The 17299-nt window shown below is 32.6% G+C and overlaps 1 protein-coding gene across 1 annotated transcript in view; it reads left to right on the forward strand.

The window, feature by feature from the left end:
* Nucleotides 1–16033, forward strand: part of LOC124359482 (rhodopsin, GQ-coupled-like) — a 94763-nt gene extending 78730 nt beyond the window's left edge. The window contains exons 8-12 of the mRNA XM_046812244.1: nucleotides 3834–4117; nucleotides 4461–4585; nucleotides 5064–5177; nucleotides 7623–7707; nucleotides 8951–16033. Of these exons, the coding sequence (XP_046668200.1) occupies nucleotides 3834–4117; nucleotides 4461–4585; nucleotides 5064–5177; nucleotides 7623–7651 (552 nt within the window). The 3' untranslated portion in view covers nucleotides 7652–7707; nucleotides 8951–16033. The remainder of the gene's footprint in view (nucleotides 1–3833; nucleotides 4118–4460; nucleotides 4586–5063; nucleotides 5178–7622; nucleotides 7708–8950) is intronic.
* The last annotated feature ends 1266 nt before the right edge of the window (nucleotides 16034–17299 follow it).

Genomic DNA, 17299 nt, shown 5'->3' on the forward strand with positions numbered 1-17299 from the left:
TTTATTTAAAATAATAGGTATCTAAAAAAACTTATTGATTTAGCTTTTGTTTCTTGCCTATTAGAAAATGTTGGAACCATTCCAATCCCTGCTAATACAGTTATAAAAATAACAATGATATGATCAAAGTGGTCAAACGGTTATTGAAATCTACGGTTACATGTGCTACTTTTGTCCAAACTTCTTGTTTTTTTAATGTATAAAGGTTTTTAAAATTCGTCAACGTTTATGCAGAGTACTGGGAAATATAAAATGGATCTCTAGCAGCACCCAACAGGTCCTGCACGCTCAGATAGCCATTGATTGCTTCCAATATGCGATAACTACGCTATCTACTATCGGCTTTTGTTACTCTCATATCGCGCACACAACCAGTTAACTAATTGATTAACTTTACTGTAAATTAGACCAGCCGTAACAGATCTAACTTCCTTTCTGAAATATTGTTGTACGGTAAAAGTTTTCCAGTTCTATATGTATGCGAAATTGACTGTAAAATTTATATCATAAGATCTTCATTTTTATACTCTATAGAAATTCTTGTTTTAATGTTATTTTAAACTAATAAGACTCATCCAAGGGTTAACTTCTTTATATTTAACTTATTATAGAAATGTATAGACTAGTTTAACTATTCATGATTACAATACTACTAATAATATTATACAAAACTTATAACTACAACAATTAACAACAACGTCTGTACATGAATTCCAGTAAATATGATTCAAATTAGTTTTAATTATTTCTAAATGAACAACGGCCCTATGTAGTGGTACACTACTATATCTTAACAGACATTGACAGAGTCAATATGACTTACAGATTCGAATTAAATTTAAAAAAAGGTCAGGCCAATAAAATGTAGCGGGAATAAAATCATTGAAGGATAAATTTTTATATCTTTCTCAAACATGGTAAATAATAAAAATCTGCATAATACAATTGCCCTCATGGCGGAATCTCCGGGATATTTTTTGCATTTCCTTCGATGCTGAGCCTCAGAATCCAAAATTCCAAATCCAAAATCATCATAATTTATATACTGTACAGCCGCATGTGAAACTAATTGACTTACTGACTAACCGATGAAAAAAATACAAATTCCAACATGATCATAGAGGATCTAGAAACTTGAAATATTGCACGCAACTTATGCCGCATAACTAACAAGATAAAAATCAAATCCAAAAATATTTACCTTTATTAAGTTCTCGAAATTAGGCAAATGTCTCATAATTTCAGGCCTTTTTGGAGCCCAATAGCGAGCGATCTGTTCCAAATAGCTAGAATCTGGCTGACAAAAAATGTTTAGTAGGGAATAAGGTGAACAAAAAAGTCTCTACACCAATAGTTTGGTGAATGGGAAGCTGAGAATACTCCTTTTAGACATCGGATCCACCATAACTATCCGTAACCCTATTGTTATAGCTGATATGGGGAAAATATATTTAACAACCTAGACGTTAAGGACCAACAGGAGAAGCTGCAGAGATCTACGGAGAGACGACTGCTACCTTTCTCATCGGGGGAGGCTGATTCAGGCATCGCGTGATGGTAGCTAACATTAAGGAAGATTTAATACTCAGAATGAACTTTGTATCATACTTTGGCCTAATTTGGACTCAAACTTGAACAAGGTAGTATATCGGTGAATAAAAGGTTATTCTGTATTCCGGGAAGAACTGTGCAGCTCAAACTCCATTAAGCTCTGATGTTATGATATCAGCAAGAAGCCAAACGGCGAAAAGGGGTGAAACAGAGGAGGAAATCGACGAAGAGTAGAGTGCAACAATATAGTCGAAGAGTGATAATGTTAAACGTGGTCATGAGACCCTGGTGGCTATAACGTTATTCCTAACTGGAAAAGAGGTCCCTGTACTCTTATTAAATATGAACGACAATGGCGCCACATTGAAGATAGGAAGTGTATTGGGATGCTTTTCAGTGGTATTATCGGTGGTCAGTTCAGCCTGAAAAAACTCATCTTCCAAAGAAGCTGGAAAACTTCGCATCAGAATCCTGCCAAAAACTTACGAAGGAACAAGGAGATGAAGTGAGAGCCCCAATAACTGAACAAAAGGATTTCTTCGGGATAAGAGAAGGTCCTAAAGAGACAACTATCATTTCCAGCACGCAGTACACCCTGGAGACGCTAAGCCATCCGCTACAATCCCTGGAGGTTACCGCTAGAAGAACGAGAGGAGGCAAGAATTTGACCGTCCAATAGTCTGTGGGTTTTAGCAGTTGTATTAGTGAAAAAAAAGGATGGAACGCTGAAATTATGCATGGACTATTGGATGATGAATAACGTCACAAAAAAGACAGCTACCGTCTGCTACCTCGAACTGATGACACCTTGAACAGCCTAGAATGCTGTAAAATGTATTCATGTTAGATTTGATGAATGGCTATTGAAGATTGACTGAAGCCGCAAGACAAAGAAATTAATACATTCGCTATTGGAGAAAGACTACGGCAGTTCAGCGTGATGCCATTTGGTCTATGTAATGCTCCAGTGACGTTTAAAAGGTTTATGGAAAATGTGTTGAGAGGATTATCATGGGAAACTTGTCATGTTTACGTGGACGAGATCATTGTATTAGGAAAACCCTTTCAACAACATTTGAAAACTTAGAAAACGGTTTTGGAAGCTTGCGGCAAGCAAACCTGAAACTCAACCGAAGAGAAGCAATATATTACCTCCGTAATATATTGCTTCTATATATTATTACTTCTATATATTGCTAACTATATATTACTTACCACCGTAAGTCAATTTCTTTGGCTATGTGGTTTCCGACAAAGGTGTATGCGTGGACACGGGAACTCCAGCAGTTACCAAGTGGCCTGTCCAAAGCGGAAAGGTCGCTATTTTCTTCTAAGAACAGATTACGCTGCTTTTATTTTGTTCATGGATTTTATTTCTCAGGAAGGTCCGGTGGCACGAAGGATAGAAATTCTGCAGGAATATGACCATTGTGCAGGAACTAGTTACTGGAACACCTATGCTCTTTTCTGAAGATTCTTCGATGAAAGATATCAACACTGCTCACGCCAAGTTGACAAGGAAGCCACTGCAAGGAGGACGACTGTTGTAAATGACCAGTGGGTGAACGGTGAGATATTAAAGACGCAGGAGGAAGACACCGATCTGAAATACTTGTTGACTTGGATGAGATCAGGGAAGGGAAGACCAGCCTGGCAAGAAGTAGCACCGTTGTCGCTAAACATCAAGACTTTGTGGGCACTGTAGGACTCAATTGGAGGTATCTTGAAGCGTGCATTATATAATGTAGAAGGGAGCCAAAGAAAATTACAAGTCCTATTTCCCCGGCTACTAGTTCTGATGCGTTCTCTTATGCATTGTAAGATTATTTCCATATAGCGTGAATGCGTAAATGCATGTATGTATATATAATTTGTATTTGAGACTGATTTATAAACAATACTTTTTCCGCCGGATCTCTCACATTCTTTCCTTACATGCATATTTAGATATACAGATTTATTGCCGTACAACTAAGTTAACTTTACTGCTACGTCTTACATGAACCAGACACAAATACATCACTCAATTAGATTTATTGTTTAAAGTTTTTTATTGACGGTGGATGGTTTGAAAGAATAATAGGACTTCAGACTTTTGGCGTTGTTATAGTCGTATGTTATAAAAATATAAACACTAAGTTTGTAGGATGGTTATTTACCCTCTTATTCATGTGTAGATAGACGCTAAGACATAGGGATGGTCAATGACAGTTCCATTGTTCTTGACTATCATAATTTTAGCGGGTTAGTAGCTTTTCTATTTACTACCTCTCGTGTTCCAGGCGTCAGTGGTTTACAACCCCATTATCTATGGGCTTTCCCACCCCCACTTCCGATCGTCGGTAAAGCAGTACATATCTGCTTGCACTACGGGGGTAAGCAGTACTACCACCATGGCGGGGTCTCAGCGCGGTGCCCCCGGCAAAAGGCCCTCAATGCCCCCTCTGGGGGTGGCCTCCAGTCCCGCCTCCACACCTACGCACATGCGCGCTCATCACGCACACTTCCGCTGCTTTCCTCGGCATGTTGCTGGAGACCACAGCTACCACAGTGAGCCCGACCCCAGGTACATTTTAATATAAGTAAATTGAAACCAAATAGTTATCAAAGTGTGCCTAGTTTGGCCTTAACCTCATTTATTTTAGGCGGAAATCTTCGTTTGACTTTCACCGTTACTGTGTTGTGCTAGGTTAACTGTGTGCTTCCGTTTTACAATCCGATGTTTATGTAAAATATAATCAGCACACTCAGTGTTAAAACACCGTTCAGTTTAAATAAGTTGACGAATTAAACATGTGATAAATAATTTCGTAAACTTCGAATTAGCTAATCTTAGTACAACTATACACAAATTAAGAGGAGATATGGCATTTAAGATGTGTAGCAAAGTAGTCATTGGCATGTTTCAGAGGAATGTCGATCCTAATGGAGCGACCACTTGTCAAGCTACATTGGCAGGAAGGGAGGAGCGGACACTCACGCGTAGTAACAACTGTGATGTCACCATCTTACCATGCGGCTTGTGTCAGCCCAGGTAAATGATAATCCTATTCTTGCACATTATTGGTAACATATAAACTTTAATGGCAGCACAAATATTACAAACATCAACAAATTTAAACTATATTAAAAGCTATTAGAAGATTATCACAAGATTTCCAAATGCTATCGCCGGCATCGCATCTTCAAATCTTGATTAAAATAAATAATAAATCAATAAACTCATAATCCTATTTTCGGGGGATTTTACAAAGTAAATGTAAGCTACGACAGTAAAAACCAAAAACTAAACACTATTTTCTGTCCTGTATTATGCTATACAGTGGTGTTTATTTCATGCTGACTATATATAACCAATCTTCGAAAATTCAGTACTGTTTACGTGTTATTCAAATTATGCGGACTCTACAACTGAAAATATTTACCAAAGTATGTGGCGTCAGTTATACTATTAAAAATGGTGTATTAGTAATAAGAAATAGTATTTAAAATGCCAGTATTTGTTTCACTAGATGACTCTTACGGGCCACCTATGATCACTAGTGAGGCAATGGTCACAACGGGTAGTCAGACGTCGGCCAGGGATCCCACTAAACTGTACGACATGCAAACGATGCCCAGCAAAAGTAAGTTTTTTAAATGTAATTTTTCATTTATAAAGTCTAGTTAATATAATGTAAGTAATTTAATTTAGGATTAAGTTAACAACAAGTATTTCTGTCTGCTTCAGAATCAGGGTCTTATCTCACGAAAATATGTCTTCCACTGAGAGTTCTTGATAACAATAATGAAAGGAAAGGATATTGGTGTATCTTTTGCTATTTCCTTTAAATTAAAATTTTACAGGAAAAATTACAAGCAAGGGTAAGCGATAGATTGTATAGTATTCTGTCATATAACTTCATTTCAAACGCAATTCAACTACTACTTTTATATCAAATTATACAAATAGAAGGTAAGTCTCCTTTTTACCTCTACTACTGGACTCGATCACAATTCAGAAAACACGTACAAACTTTAGGTCTCACTACTAAACACCCTATGTGTACATTAGGCAGTCACTGTGAAACAGATAATTTAGGATTATAGGAGTGGCTTGAGGTGAGGAGAAGAACCTTTGAACCCTCACTGCCACGTGATCAATTCGATGTCGGCATAGGGCATAGGCTCATGGATCTTGGTGAAGGGACATAGTTGGGCAGTCTCTACTAGCAGAACTGGTGCGGGGCTGCGTAATAAGATTAGGGTGACGCGGTGGGAGTCTTTTATAAAGCATTTGTTTATATAAACTAATCTTAAAACTGTAAGTAGAATTATATAGAAATATATGATTTCCAATATCATGTTTCAATAACAGTTTGAGATATTAGGATAGATAATTACGAACTAAAAATTAAAGAAAGGTTAAAAACATTTCTTTAAATGTTACATTTGATATAATTGATAAAAGTTCAAAGTTTTGGTTCAATTTTTAAATATCTATATCTTATATATAAAAAAATCTTGAGTCACGATGTATGTTGCCAATAAACTCCAAAACGACTGAACCAATTTCAATCAAATTTCACATGTATCCGTAATTTAGTCTAACTTAGAAGATAGGATAGTTATTATCTGAATTATTCGCTTATGTCGTGAATATAAACGAATAAAATGAAGAAAAGTTTTCAAAGCGCCTGCACATTATAACCTGCAATTACGAGATAGATACGTATATTAAACAGTGAAACACTATTTGAAGGCGCTAAGTTATGATGTATAATTGTCTAAACTAAATTTTTGGTTGAACTTAAAGGTTGAGTGGTAGACCACTTTGTAATAAAATACATTATGCATGTACAATACTTTTTTGACATATTTTCTTGATCGTGACATCAAGGTAAAATCTACATCGGGGTTGGAAATATAATTTACTTCAACCAGAAATGCTCATACGCGGGCAAAACTTACGAAAAGCGTGCGAAGCCGTGGGAAACAGCTAGTATATATATATATATATATATATATATATATATATATATATTATATACAGTATATATAAATGGAGTATATATAAATCAGATCAAACACTACCGGAGCACGCTGCACACTTAGGGAGAAGGGTGCGTCATCACTGCCGTTATTAAATTTGTTTAGATACAATTATCACGAGTTATTTTGCTTATTTCCTTTTGAAACTTTAATTCAATATATTGAATTCTTTAATATTAAAGAGAATAAAATAAGAAGTCATCGGACTCGGATGACTAGTGATTAATCTAAGTTTTATTATTGTACAGAGTGATTGAGAAAGTAGTGGGCGTTAAAGAGAAAAGAGGTTGGCAACAGAAAGGGCACGTGCAATCAAAGAGGTGGATATAAACACAGTCACATCACTAGTCACTGGGAATGGTTGGTGGGGGAAGAGGGGTGACAAGTAGCCACATCTATCCAGGGCAAAAGAGGAACTCCACAAAATCTATCGGGGTTTCCAACGGGGTTATCGATAGAATACCCACACCTTGTGATATAAAATTATGCTGATACATTGCAGTTAAAAAACTAAACTTTTTACTTTATTTTTTAAAGCCGTTTCATTTTTGTTAGATAAAGGTATGAAATTCCACGTATAACTTTTTACAAGAAACGTTAAAAAACAATAAAAGAATCTAAACAAAAATTAATTTAGTTGAGAAGTTATATTTCATGACCAAACCAAAATCGCAAAACATTTTGCCCATTAAGGTTTTTCAATATTATCCAATTTTGGCTAAAACTAAGAGTGAAACCTTTTTTTATGTTAGAATAGTCGATGGAAGTGAAATGGTACATAATTATATACTTGATGTTGCAGAATCATTGTTAGCAGTGAACAGATGATGAATCAAGACTAACCCAGGCTAAGTGAGAAACACGCTGACTGCTCTATGATGCCTAGGTCACAGATCAGTAAGCTTTTCTTTCACTTGGCCTGGGTTAAACAAAATAAGGTCTTCTAATATTATACAATGTTGGCTACAATTAAGTGAGAAACAGGCTACAATTGTCGACAGAAGTGAACTGGTGCATAATTATATACGTGATGTTTGCAGGAAAATGGCTGGCAGTGTCTAGGCGATGAAATAAGGCTAACCCAGGCCAAGTGAGAGAGAAATTGACTGCTCTGTGACCTGGGCAGTAAGTAAGCGTCATTTCCGATTCCAATTTACTTATAAGGTAGTAATTTCAAACGTAAGAGCACTTGGTATAGTGCCTAATACAATTTGTCTAACCAGCAAGTTCAGTTCCCATTATATATATAAAGATCTGCATCATGAATGTCCACATAAAATACTATTGTAAAGTTATTGTAAACAAACTAAAATGTGTTTTAAAAGCTGATCGTTTGAAGCAATAAAAAATATTTTTCAAAACATGAATTATTTATTCTATTTAAATGAAAAAAAAATAGATCAAACTAACTGCAGATTACTTACAGATCATTTTTTGAACGTACAGGAAATGCCAGAAAGAGTTAGATTCCGCTGATTGAACTGGATGGCTGTCGGCATTGGAGCTTACTTTTCTATGCTTGATCTGAAATGGCAGTTAATTTTCGAATTTCTTGTTATTTTTAATGTAAAATTTTCTTTATTGTCCTACGGGGGCAAATATCCAAAAATCTATCTTCTTTTAAATAAAAATATTTAAATAAACTTTAAACTAAGCATAAAAACGTAAAAACAGAACAATATCTGAATCTAAAAGTTAGTTACATTCCTGAGAGTCCAAAGCGGTTAGAAGCAAGCACAAACATATGATTGCACAACACAAGCGCATTGCACAAAATGTTGTATACACCACAGAACTTGAGAGACAGATCAATATCGACATATTTCAGTGCATATAAAGTATTTTAAAAAGACAATTTGGATGACGATGATAGACAATGCACCTTGCTCATGTGTTTTGCAATCTTATGTTTTGCGCTTCTTCAGACCACTACAGACTCTCATATATATATATATATATATATATATATATATATATATATATATATATATATATATATATATATGCTTGCATTTTGGACTTTGTTTTGCTGTAAAGGATTATTATAGACAGTTCATAGCCGTATGTGCTTACAAATCCAAATTGAGCTTATCGAAAACTATAGAAAATAGATTCCAATCCACAACACTTGGCGTTCAAATTTTGCAACATATAACGATGGTAAATGTCCAAATTCCTCCTAGCCAAGTTTGGATGATCTATTAACCTATACTTAGGGCGTTTATTGAATAGACCCCTTTATGGAGAAATCTGCGTAATATGGCACCTTGTCATATATATTCAGTTGGATTGTCTCTAACTAAAAGTAGTTTCCTATTCATATTATTATGACAGTATTGTGATTATTATCTTTTTTTTTCTTTTTCAGATCCTCACCCTGTACTGCGATTTTCAAGTTTTCGTCAATCTTCAACATTAATTAAATAATATTAACATTTTTTAGGTTATGATTCAAAAACCTAATTTCTTACTCAAACTTTATCAAGGTATTTCGAATTCGTTATACGTAAAGTAGATTTTTTTACGTAAGGTAAATACGTAAAGTAAAATTTAAAAATATATAAAAAAAAATATTTAAAAATATTTGGGCAAAGCCATAACCTTACACTCCAGTATCATAGAACTTTTGAATACGTAACTTTTTACAAGTTTTTAAGGTGACTTAGTCTATGAAAAGATTGTTGGCCAAAACTTAATAACACAATGTTCTTAATGAAACACTCGCAATGCCTTTAGGTATAAATAAAAATTTAATTTTTATTAATATTTGGAATAAAATTAAGGAAAACATATTCCGTAACAATACGTTTTCCTTAAGACTTCCTTTCATACTTTGGAATTACAGTAAGCTGTTCGTAAACGTTGGCTTTCAATACTGGTGTATAAAACTGACAGCTAAAATTAAGTTCTTTGATTAATTTTAAATTGTGGAGCTTTATGAGATATTCTAAAATGAATGTTCCACTTGAATTCAAGTAATTTTGGTCAGGAATTTCGTGGTGTTTTTACAACACACCAAAGGAAGCAAGAGGTGAAAGTTTAAAAGCCGTAAATGTATCTAGTTTTTATATTTCCAAATTTATTTTAATTTATATTTTTGTTAAGTTGCTCTAATCTGTAAACGATGTAGAAGTATGCCACACGTTGTTCCATAACAGGTTTCAAGGTTGCACGCAAAATTTAAAATCTATAGTTTCATTTTTCTCGAGATTTCCTGCAAGCAGATAGGCAGACATTTATCTATAAAAAATATTTTCACCCAACTGGAAAATAAGAGAGGCATTTTCCCCTTAAATACTCATACGATTCAAGAAAGCTTTGCCAAATTGCATGGTTGTACATGTAATATCATAGAACTCATTCTTGTATGACTGGAAGTGATGTTTCAACGTGTTATAGTGTAGATTGGTGAACAAAATGATCTAAAACCAATTACCTACACACCTAATGAAACTAAAATGAAACAGAGGATATTTAGTGGATACCAATAATACGAGATATGTCTGACACTGCTCTGTGTGAGGGGAATGTGACAACGAGGCTGAGTCCTGGATGGAAAGAACTGGGATAGAAAGGACTCCACTCACTATTCTATTGATCGTACTCAGCTCAGCTGTCACATGTTCACTGTCGCGTCCGCTCTACTATATATATAATATCAGCAGCCTGTCGTTATTGCTAGGAATATCTGTTACTGCTCTGTATGAGGGAGAGATGACAAGAAGGCTGAGTTCTCTCCATCGTCACCATTCTGTTGATCGCTTCGTTCCTACTAGTTTCCTACTTGTATGAATATTACATATTTCTTGTATATAAGTATTTATTAAAACATTGAGTTACTGGTTACAAAAACCTGTATTTCAATGATGAGTCTGACCTAATGATATCAATGTTTAGTATTAAACTCTTAACATATCTCTGTCTACAACGGTTAAATAGATGTAACAATTTTCCAAATTCCATAGAGAGACATGCACCGTCAACGAACAATATTGACTATATACAATTGCAGCTTCATGGACAATCTTTATCTATAGGTCAGTTTGTTTTCGAGATATCGTGAGAAGATACAGACAGATAGACAAACATAAATTAAAAATGTCCAGCCTCTCAAGCGATAGGTTCGCTAACGCTCAGCCAACAAAGGATACTCTCAACTTTGTTTAACACTATAATTTTGAAAGTTGTTTTAAGTTATTGTATTTATGTGGTTAAACTCTTTTATAAACAATAAATCAGATTTTAAGTAATTGCCATGAAACGACATGATTTAATAATTAAAATATATCAATAATTGGGATATGAAACGGGAATGTATCGATTGTTATGAATAAAACTTTAACTAAACGAGCAATGTCTCGAATGTACCAATTATACACTCTGCAGAAAGTTTGTAGATTCTTGATATTTTGTTTACGGAGAGATCTTGAAGTTACTGGACCTATGTTGTTATTTTATCAATTGTTAATGATTACATGTCAGAGAATGTTTAATATTTTCAACAGGTTATTGAAGTGTATTGCTTTATCAGTATTGATTTAAAATGTTATCTAAACTATTATATAAAAATCTAATGGTGTCTGACAGTATGTTTGTGTTTATATTATTCAATCGCTTAAAAATATTGGATCGAATGTACTGAAATTTTACATGGATAGGCTTAGGGTCGCTGGTATGTAGACTATTCATTTCGAAAATCTTTCCCAGATATGCCTTATTGGTCAGTTACATTACGACAAAAAATGTTATTGATGAAAGAGTCTGTTAAATCTAATCAATTGTTCTGTGTAAACATTTGATTATAACAGCACCATATCATTTAACAACTAATTTCAATTTATTACATTTATGGTTTCGAAAGGATCAATTAAGCTTGATAGCAACATTACTTATTTCGACCTTTTCTGTAACCGCTGTTGAGCACAGAGTAAGAAAAATCTAGACAAAGAAAGGTTTGAGTAAAAATATACCTTTAACTTTATATTTTTACACATTATATATATATATATATATATATATATATATAACCCCATATAGCCCCATGTATTAAGTACACAGCGCTTGGTCAGTGCTGTACTGCAGATATCAAAGACAACGCTACATCCTAACGTTCACTATATGTTTAAAGACTGTTAGTTGTCTTTAACGATATGTTAAATACACATCTTAGTTTTCTTTTGACAGAAGTAGGATTCATAGGTATGTGTATATATATACATATTTTCATTATCAGGAAAACAGTGCAAAATCAACTATGGCACAAAAAAATACTAAAACCGGAGTATATTGAAATGGACATAGATATACACTTTTGATATATTTTCGTAATCTTGGCAACAAAGCAATTCACCCCATCTAGAAGTGCTTATACACGTACAAAGTCTACTAAATTGGGAGCGAAGCCACGGATAACTGCTAGCACGATATAAACTATTATGGCTAGTGAAGAGACTGTAGTCAAATACTACTTTTTACTTTGCTATGTTAAAGTAAACATTTATATTTCTGGGACTACATTTAAATCAGATCGCAATTCATCAATAAAATATCAATGTCTGTATAATGACAGATATCAAACCTGCTACCGCTTACATTTATTGTCCGCATATCGTAATTCGTAATTGTGTTAAACAATATGTTTTACATGAATAAAACATCAATGTCTGTATAATGACAGATATCAAACCTGCTACCGCTTACATTTATTGTCCGCATATCGTAATTCGTAATTGTGTTAAACAATATGTTTTACATCAATAAAACATCAATGTCTGTATAATGACAGATATCAAACCTGCTACCGCTTACATTTATTGTCCGCATATCGTAATTCGTAATTGTGTTAAACAATATGTTTTACATGAATAAAACATCAATGTCTGTATAATGACAGATATCAAACCTGCTACCGCTTACATTTATTGTCCGCATATCGTAATTCGTAATTGTGTTAAACAATATGTTTTACATCAATAAAACATCAATGTCTGTATAATGACAGATATCAAACCTGCTACCGCTTACATTTATTGTCCGCATATCGTAATTCGTAATTGTGTTAAACAATATGTTTTACATGAATAAAACATCAATGTCTGTATAATGACAGATATCAAACCTGCTACCGCTTACATTTATTGTTCGCATATCGTAATTCGTAATTATGTTAAACAATATGTTTTACATGAATAAAACATCAATGTCTGTATAATGACAGATATCAAACCTGCTACCGCTTACATTTATTGTCCGCATATCGTAATTCGTAATTGTGTTAAACAATATGTTTTACATCAATAAAACATCAATGTCTGTATAATGACAGATACCAAACCTGCTACCGCTTACATTTATTGTCCGCATATCGTAATTCGTAATTATGTAAACAATATGTTTAACATCAATAACAACCATAAAATTAAGATAATACACAAATTTTAAATACTATTTTACTTTGCATTAATTTTTATACACCACAGAACATTAGCACTCAAGGTCTTACTCTTGAAACTGGGAAAGGCTGTGATACAGGGCATAGTGTATATAGACTATGGTTCGGCTGTGAATTAGTAATGGAAGTCACTCAAATTAATCTTCACCAGTAAGGTCCTAGCCAAGAACTCCAAGAAGTCCTAGCTAACAGTTGTTATTCTAATTAAATAGTAATATGAGTTTTGCCTTTGTAATCCTATTACATTGTTTAATAAAGTGTATGTATCAAACTGTATGTATAAACTGTAAATAATATATGTGTTTTCATCTTTATTTTATAATAAGTTATAACAGTTTATATATTTCCCAGGATAATATATAAACACACTTTCTTGTATATTTTCAATTAAACAGTACAGAGTTATCTGCTGATTATTCATAAATGACCCTTAACAAGCTGTCTGTGATGTCAGTTTCTTTATTGTTTTATGTTACACTTAAGCTACATCATTAAATAGATTTTGTAAATAAATTAAGTGATCTTTAATTGCACTTTTTAAACAAATAAGTATATTCTAGAATTTATGTTTAACCGTTTATAACTATTACACTTTAAGGTGATAAGAATGCATTTTGGTTTGGTTTTAATCATTAAAAGTCACACTCCTATAAAATGCCTTCTTCTTCCGAACTGCTTTACGGAAAATAAAAAAGTGTATAACTCAATAGTAAAATTTGAGCGCTAGTATTAGTAAAAGAATGTATTACTGGAGAAAATTATTTTTTTTTCATATTAAAAGAATGTAATTCCGATTTAGGTTTCGTTAAATAATATGTTATCAAATTAACCCGTAACAGCCAAGTACTGATTTGGGCTTAGCACTACGTTACGTCATCACACGCAGTGCTTCTTTCTCACTTTATTATCTGGGCTGATACGCGTTGAGTTATGCATATAAAAAATAAATAAACTTACATCATTATCCTTAACTGTTTATATGCAACTCTGTTAACAAACTTTTTCAACAATACTGCCTTTTACATCTATATAATTTTTCATTTAGCAATGATTTTTTTTCTTTTAACTCTATCGTAAAAGAAGGTATCGTAAAGGGCTGTGATTGTGAAATTATAAAAATAAAAAATAAATGCACTATATCAAGAAAGTATTTTTAAAATGTGAACGTTGAAACACATCCTTTGATTTTCAGAGATGAAAACTCATTTTAGCCGTTTCCGAAAATCTTTGACTATGAAATGTATGTCATACAAATTCTTCAATCTCAAAGTATTTTTCTTTGTAAATTACATTATTCAAAACGAAACAGATAATTATTTATTATATATACTCATAGTATATATACTCATAGACTTTACTATTTTGAACTATACATGTTTATTTATTTAGCGTAACGTAGAACTATACCTAATGATTGTAGAACGACTTTGCTTTGTTAAGGGCGTTTTGGTGCTTTCATCCCCTTTTAGACACCCACAAAAGTAGTAATTTTTAAATTCTGAAGTGTTTACGGATGAAAGTAAATGTGATTCATCGAATGAACCATTTCTACTTATTATGTCAATTACACATAGCATAGTATAAGTAAATGTATAACTTTAAGTTAAGTGCTATATTTTAATATAATCCATTAATTTACTCTATGAGTGTTTCATTTCATGTTTTTATATTTGTTGCCCTGCCACGCTACTTGAAACTGTGGCAGTGTAAATTCCATTTATTTAATTTGTAATTTGCACTTGTTTTATTGATGGAATAAATCATTATTCATTATTTATATATAGTTTATCAATTAAAAACTCTAATTATACTAAATAACTGAATCAGCTTTAACTAGAAAAAAAAATTTCAACAATTATTACATTGTGTGCTTGAACGTGAACATACTATATTGGTTTTGGTAAAGTAGAATCAGAATTGTCTTAGGAATAAAGTAAAGAGATTTTATGTATATAAATAACATTACACCAAACGCCCTTAACGAACTGAAGAGATTTCATTGCAGTGTAGATGTAGTATAATGTGTATAATAAAATCTAAACTATACGCACACTCAACACTAAGAAAATGTCATAGGTGTTGACATTATAACAGCTCATTAGTAGAAAACTCTACCATTAAGTGTAAATAAGGTAAAACGTGCGAGGTAAAAAAGGGAACGTTTTGCACAATGTAAAACTATTTACTTTGTTTGTTTCTGTTTCATATACTTTATTTTATCCATGTATTTTTTGTAACTTAATTCTGCTAGAGTATAATTGACTGTATTTTTGAACCCAAATAAATATAGTTGGTAACATGTTTTATTACTTAATTGATATTAAATAAAGATAATAAATTTGGCCGCCAGTACAAAATAAACAAATATACTTTTGGCATGCGTGATATGTGAAGGCCACAAAAACCAGTATGAATAACTAGTTTGCTTTTAAACTTGCCACTGTTTTCAAACAATCACACAAAGTGGATGGCAAATAATGGAGGTATAACTCACCACATTTTTTTGTTAAAAATACTGTTTCAATCCCAAATACTGCTCCATTTTAAACTACATTATTGAGTGGTATTGCACAGGAACATTGAATACTCCACTCTAAAGTACGTCGAAATCCGAACCTACAGTAAAATATATTGTAACATTATTTCTTTATAGACATTTGAAATCTTGCGTGTTTAGTTTGAACAATTAATTAGTTTTTTAGGTTTATTTATTTATCATACCATGTCGCTTCTATATTCACTTGTAATAAACGAATGCTGGCTGGAAACAGAAGCTTGATGAATGAGTGACTCATGTATGTAACTATTACATTTTCTAGAATGTGATACAAAGAAAGACTTTAAGGGTGTTATTAAGTGTTAAAACTAATACTTAGCTTTTAAAATAAAGTATAATAATTCTTACAATATTAATTAAATTTTTGAGTAGCGCTATTTTTCTTATATATTTTGTATTAATTGTTGTTTATTAATTTAAATAAATAAATAACTTATTTTCTAGTGTGCTTGTTTTTTTTGCTGTTCCTTTCACACTTTAATAAGATTTATATATTCAGTTTTAAATGCATGTAAATAATCCTCCAGCTATCAAAACGTACAGCAAATTCCGAAAATTGCATGTAAATTCAAAATAATGAAAATAAGCAGTCCAAAAATAATTGTAACCCAAGAGTTACACTATTTAACTTATTTTTTTTAATTGTCAGAGAAATGTAATTGATACATTCTTCTTTTCACATTTCTATTATCTGTAGTACATCTTAATACATTATTAAATAATATATTTCCTTATGCTTCCATAGCTGAGTCTTATGTGGGCATTCAGGAAGCTGGTTGTATCATACAGATACAATGAAATGTCAGTGTGTCTACTGGCTATTTAAAATATTGTTGCAATTACACATTAACTTTTTTGTACATACATTTCATACATACCTTTCTTTGATTGGTTGAAGAAAGGACATATTTAACATCTAGTGTGAACACATCATAAGCGACTTTTATCAGGTATGGGTCTAAACTGTCCTTTAATCATGGTTACATTACAAATTTTGTTGTTGTGAATATCATTTTTTATAAAGCTATATATTACAGCCTTATTTAGGGGCACTGAAAAGTCTTAAAACAATTTTGTGTTAATTTTGTAACTAACCACTAAACATTTTTAATGTGAAATTAAACTAACGCAACTTCCTTAATTTTCTACTGAACGTAAAGTTTACTTTTAAAATTTTAGAATCGCTACCACTTTGTAACGGATAACGCTTTTGAAATGCGGTTTGCGGCATACCTCTTTGCATAACTAGCTCTTTATAAACAACCTATGCTTACATAAAACGTCTTCTACTGACTCCTCGTGGACCGTTCCCATATAAGAATAGCAAGACACTGAATACATCCTAAAGTAGGATTTTGTGAATAGTAATCATGTGTGAAGTTTAGTAGCTTCATCTTGTATGGTTACTATAAAATTAAGCCATTCTTTAATATGCAGATAAGATCAGCATTGAATTTTTCTAGCGCCGCCATTTTGTTTAGGAATAACCATTTGAGGTCTAATTTTCAGCATGATGTTCTACTAGTGAGAACATTTTAAATTGTATGCACATCGACCTATGATTACATTTAAAGTTTTATGTTTGTACGTTTACGAATACAAAATATATTAGATCGTTTCAAAACCTTTGAGAACGTCTGTATTTTTCTAGACAGATTTGAATAAAATATCCACATCAGTCTGGATATAGCAGTAATGCTTAAGTAGAA

Source organism: Homalodisca vitripennis, chromosome 4 (assembly GCF_021130785.1).
Source record: "Homalodisca vitripennis isolate AUS2020 chromosome 4, UT_GWSS_2.1, whole genome shotgun sequence".
Lineage (NCBI taxonomy): Eukaryota > Metazoa > Arthropoda > Insecta > Hemiptera > Cicadellidae > Homalodisca > Homalodisca vitripennis.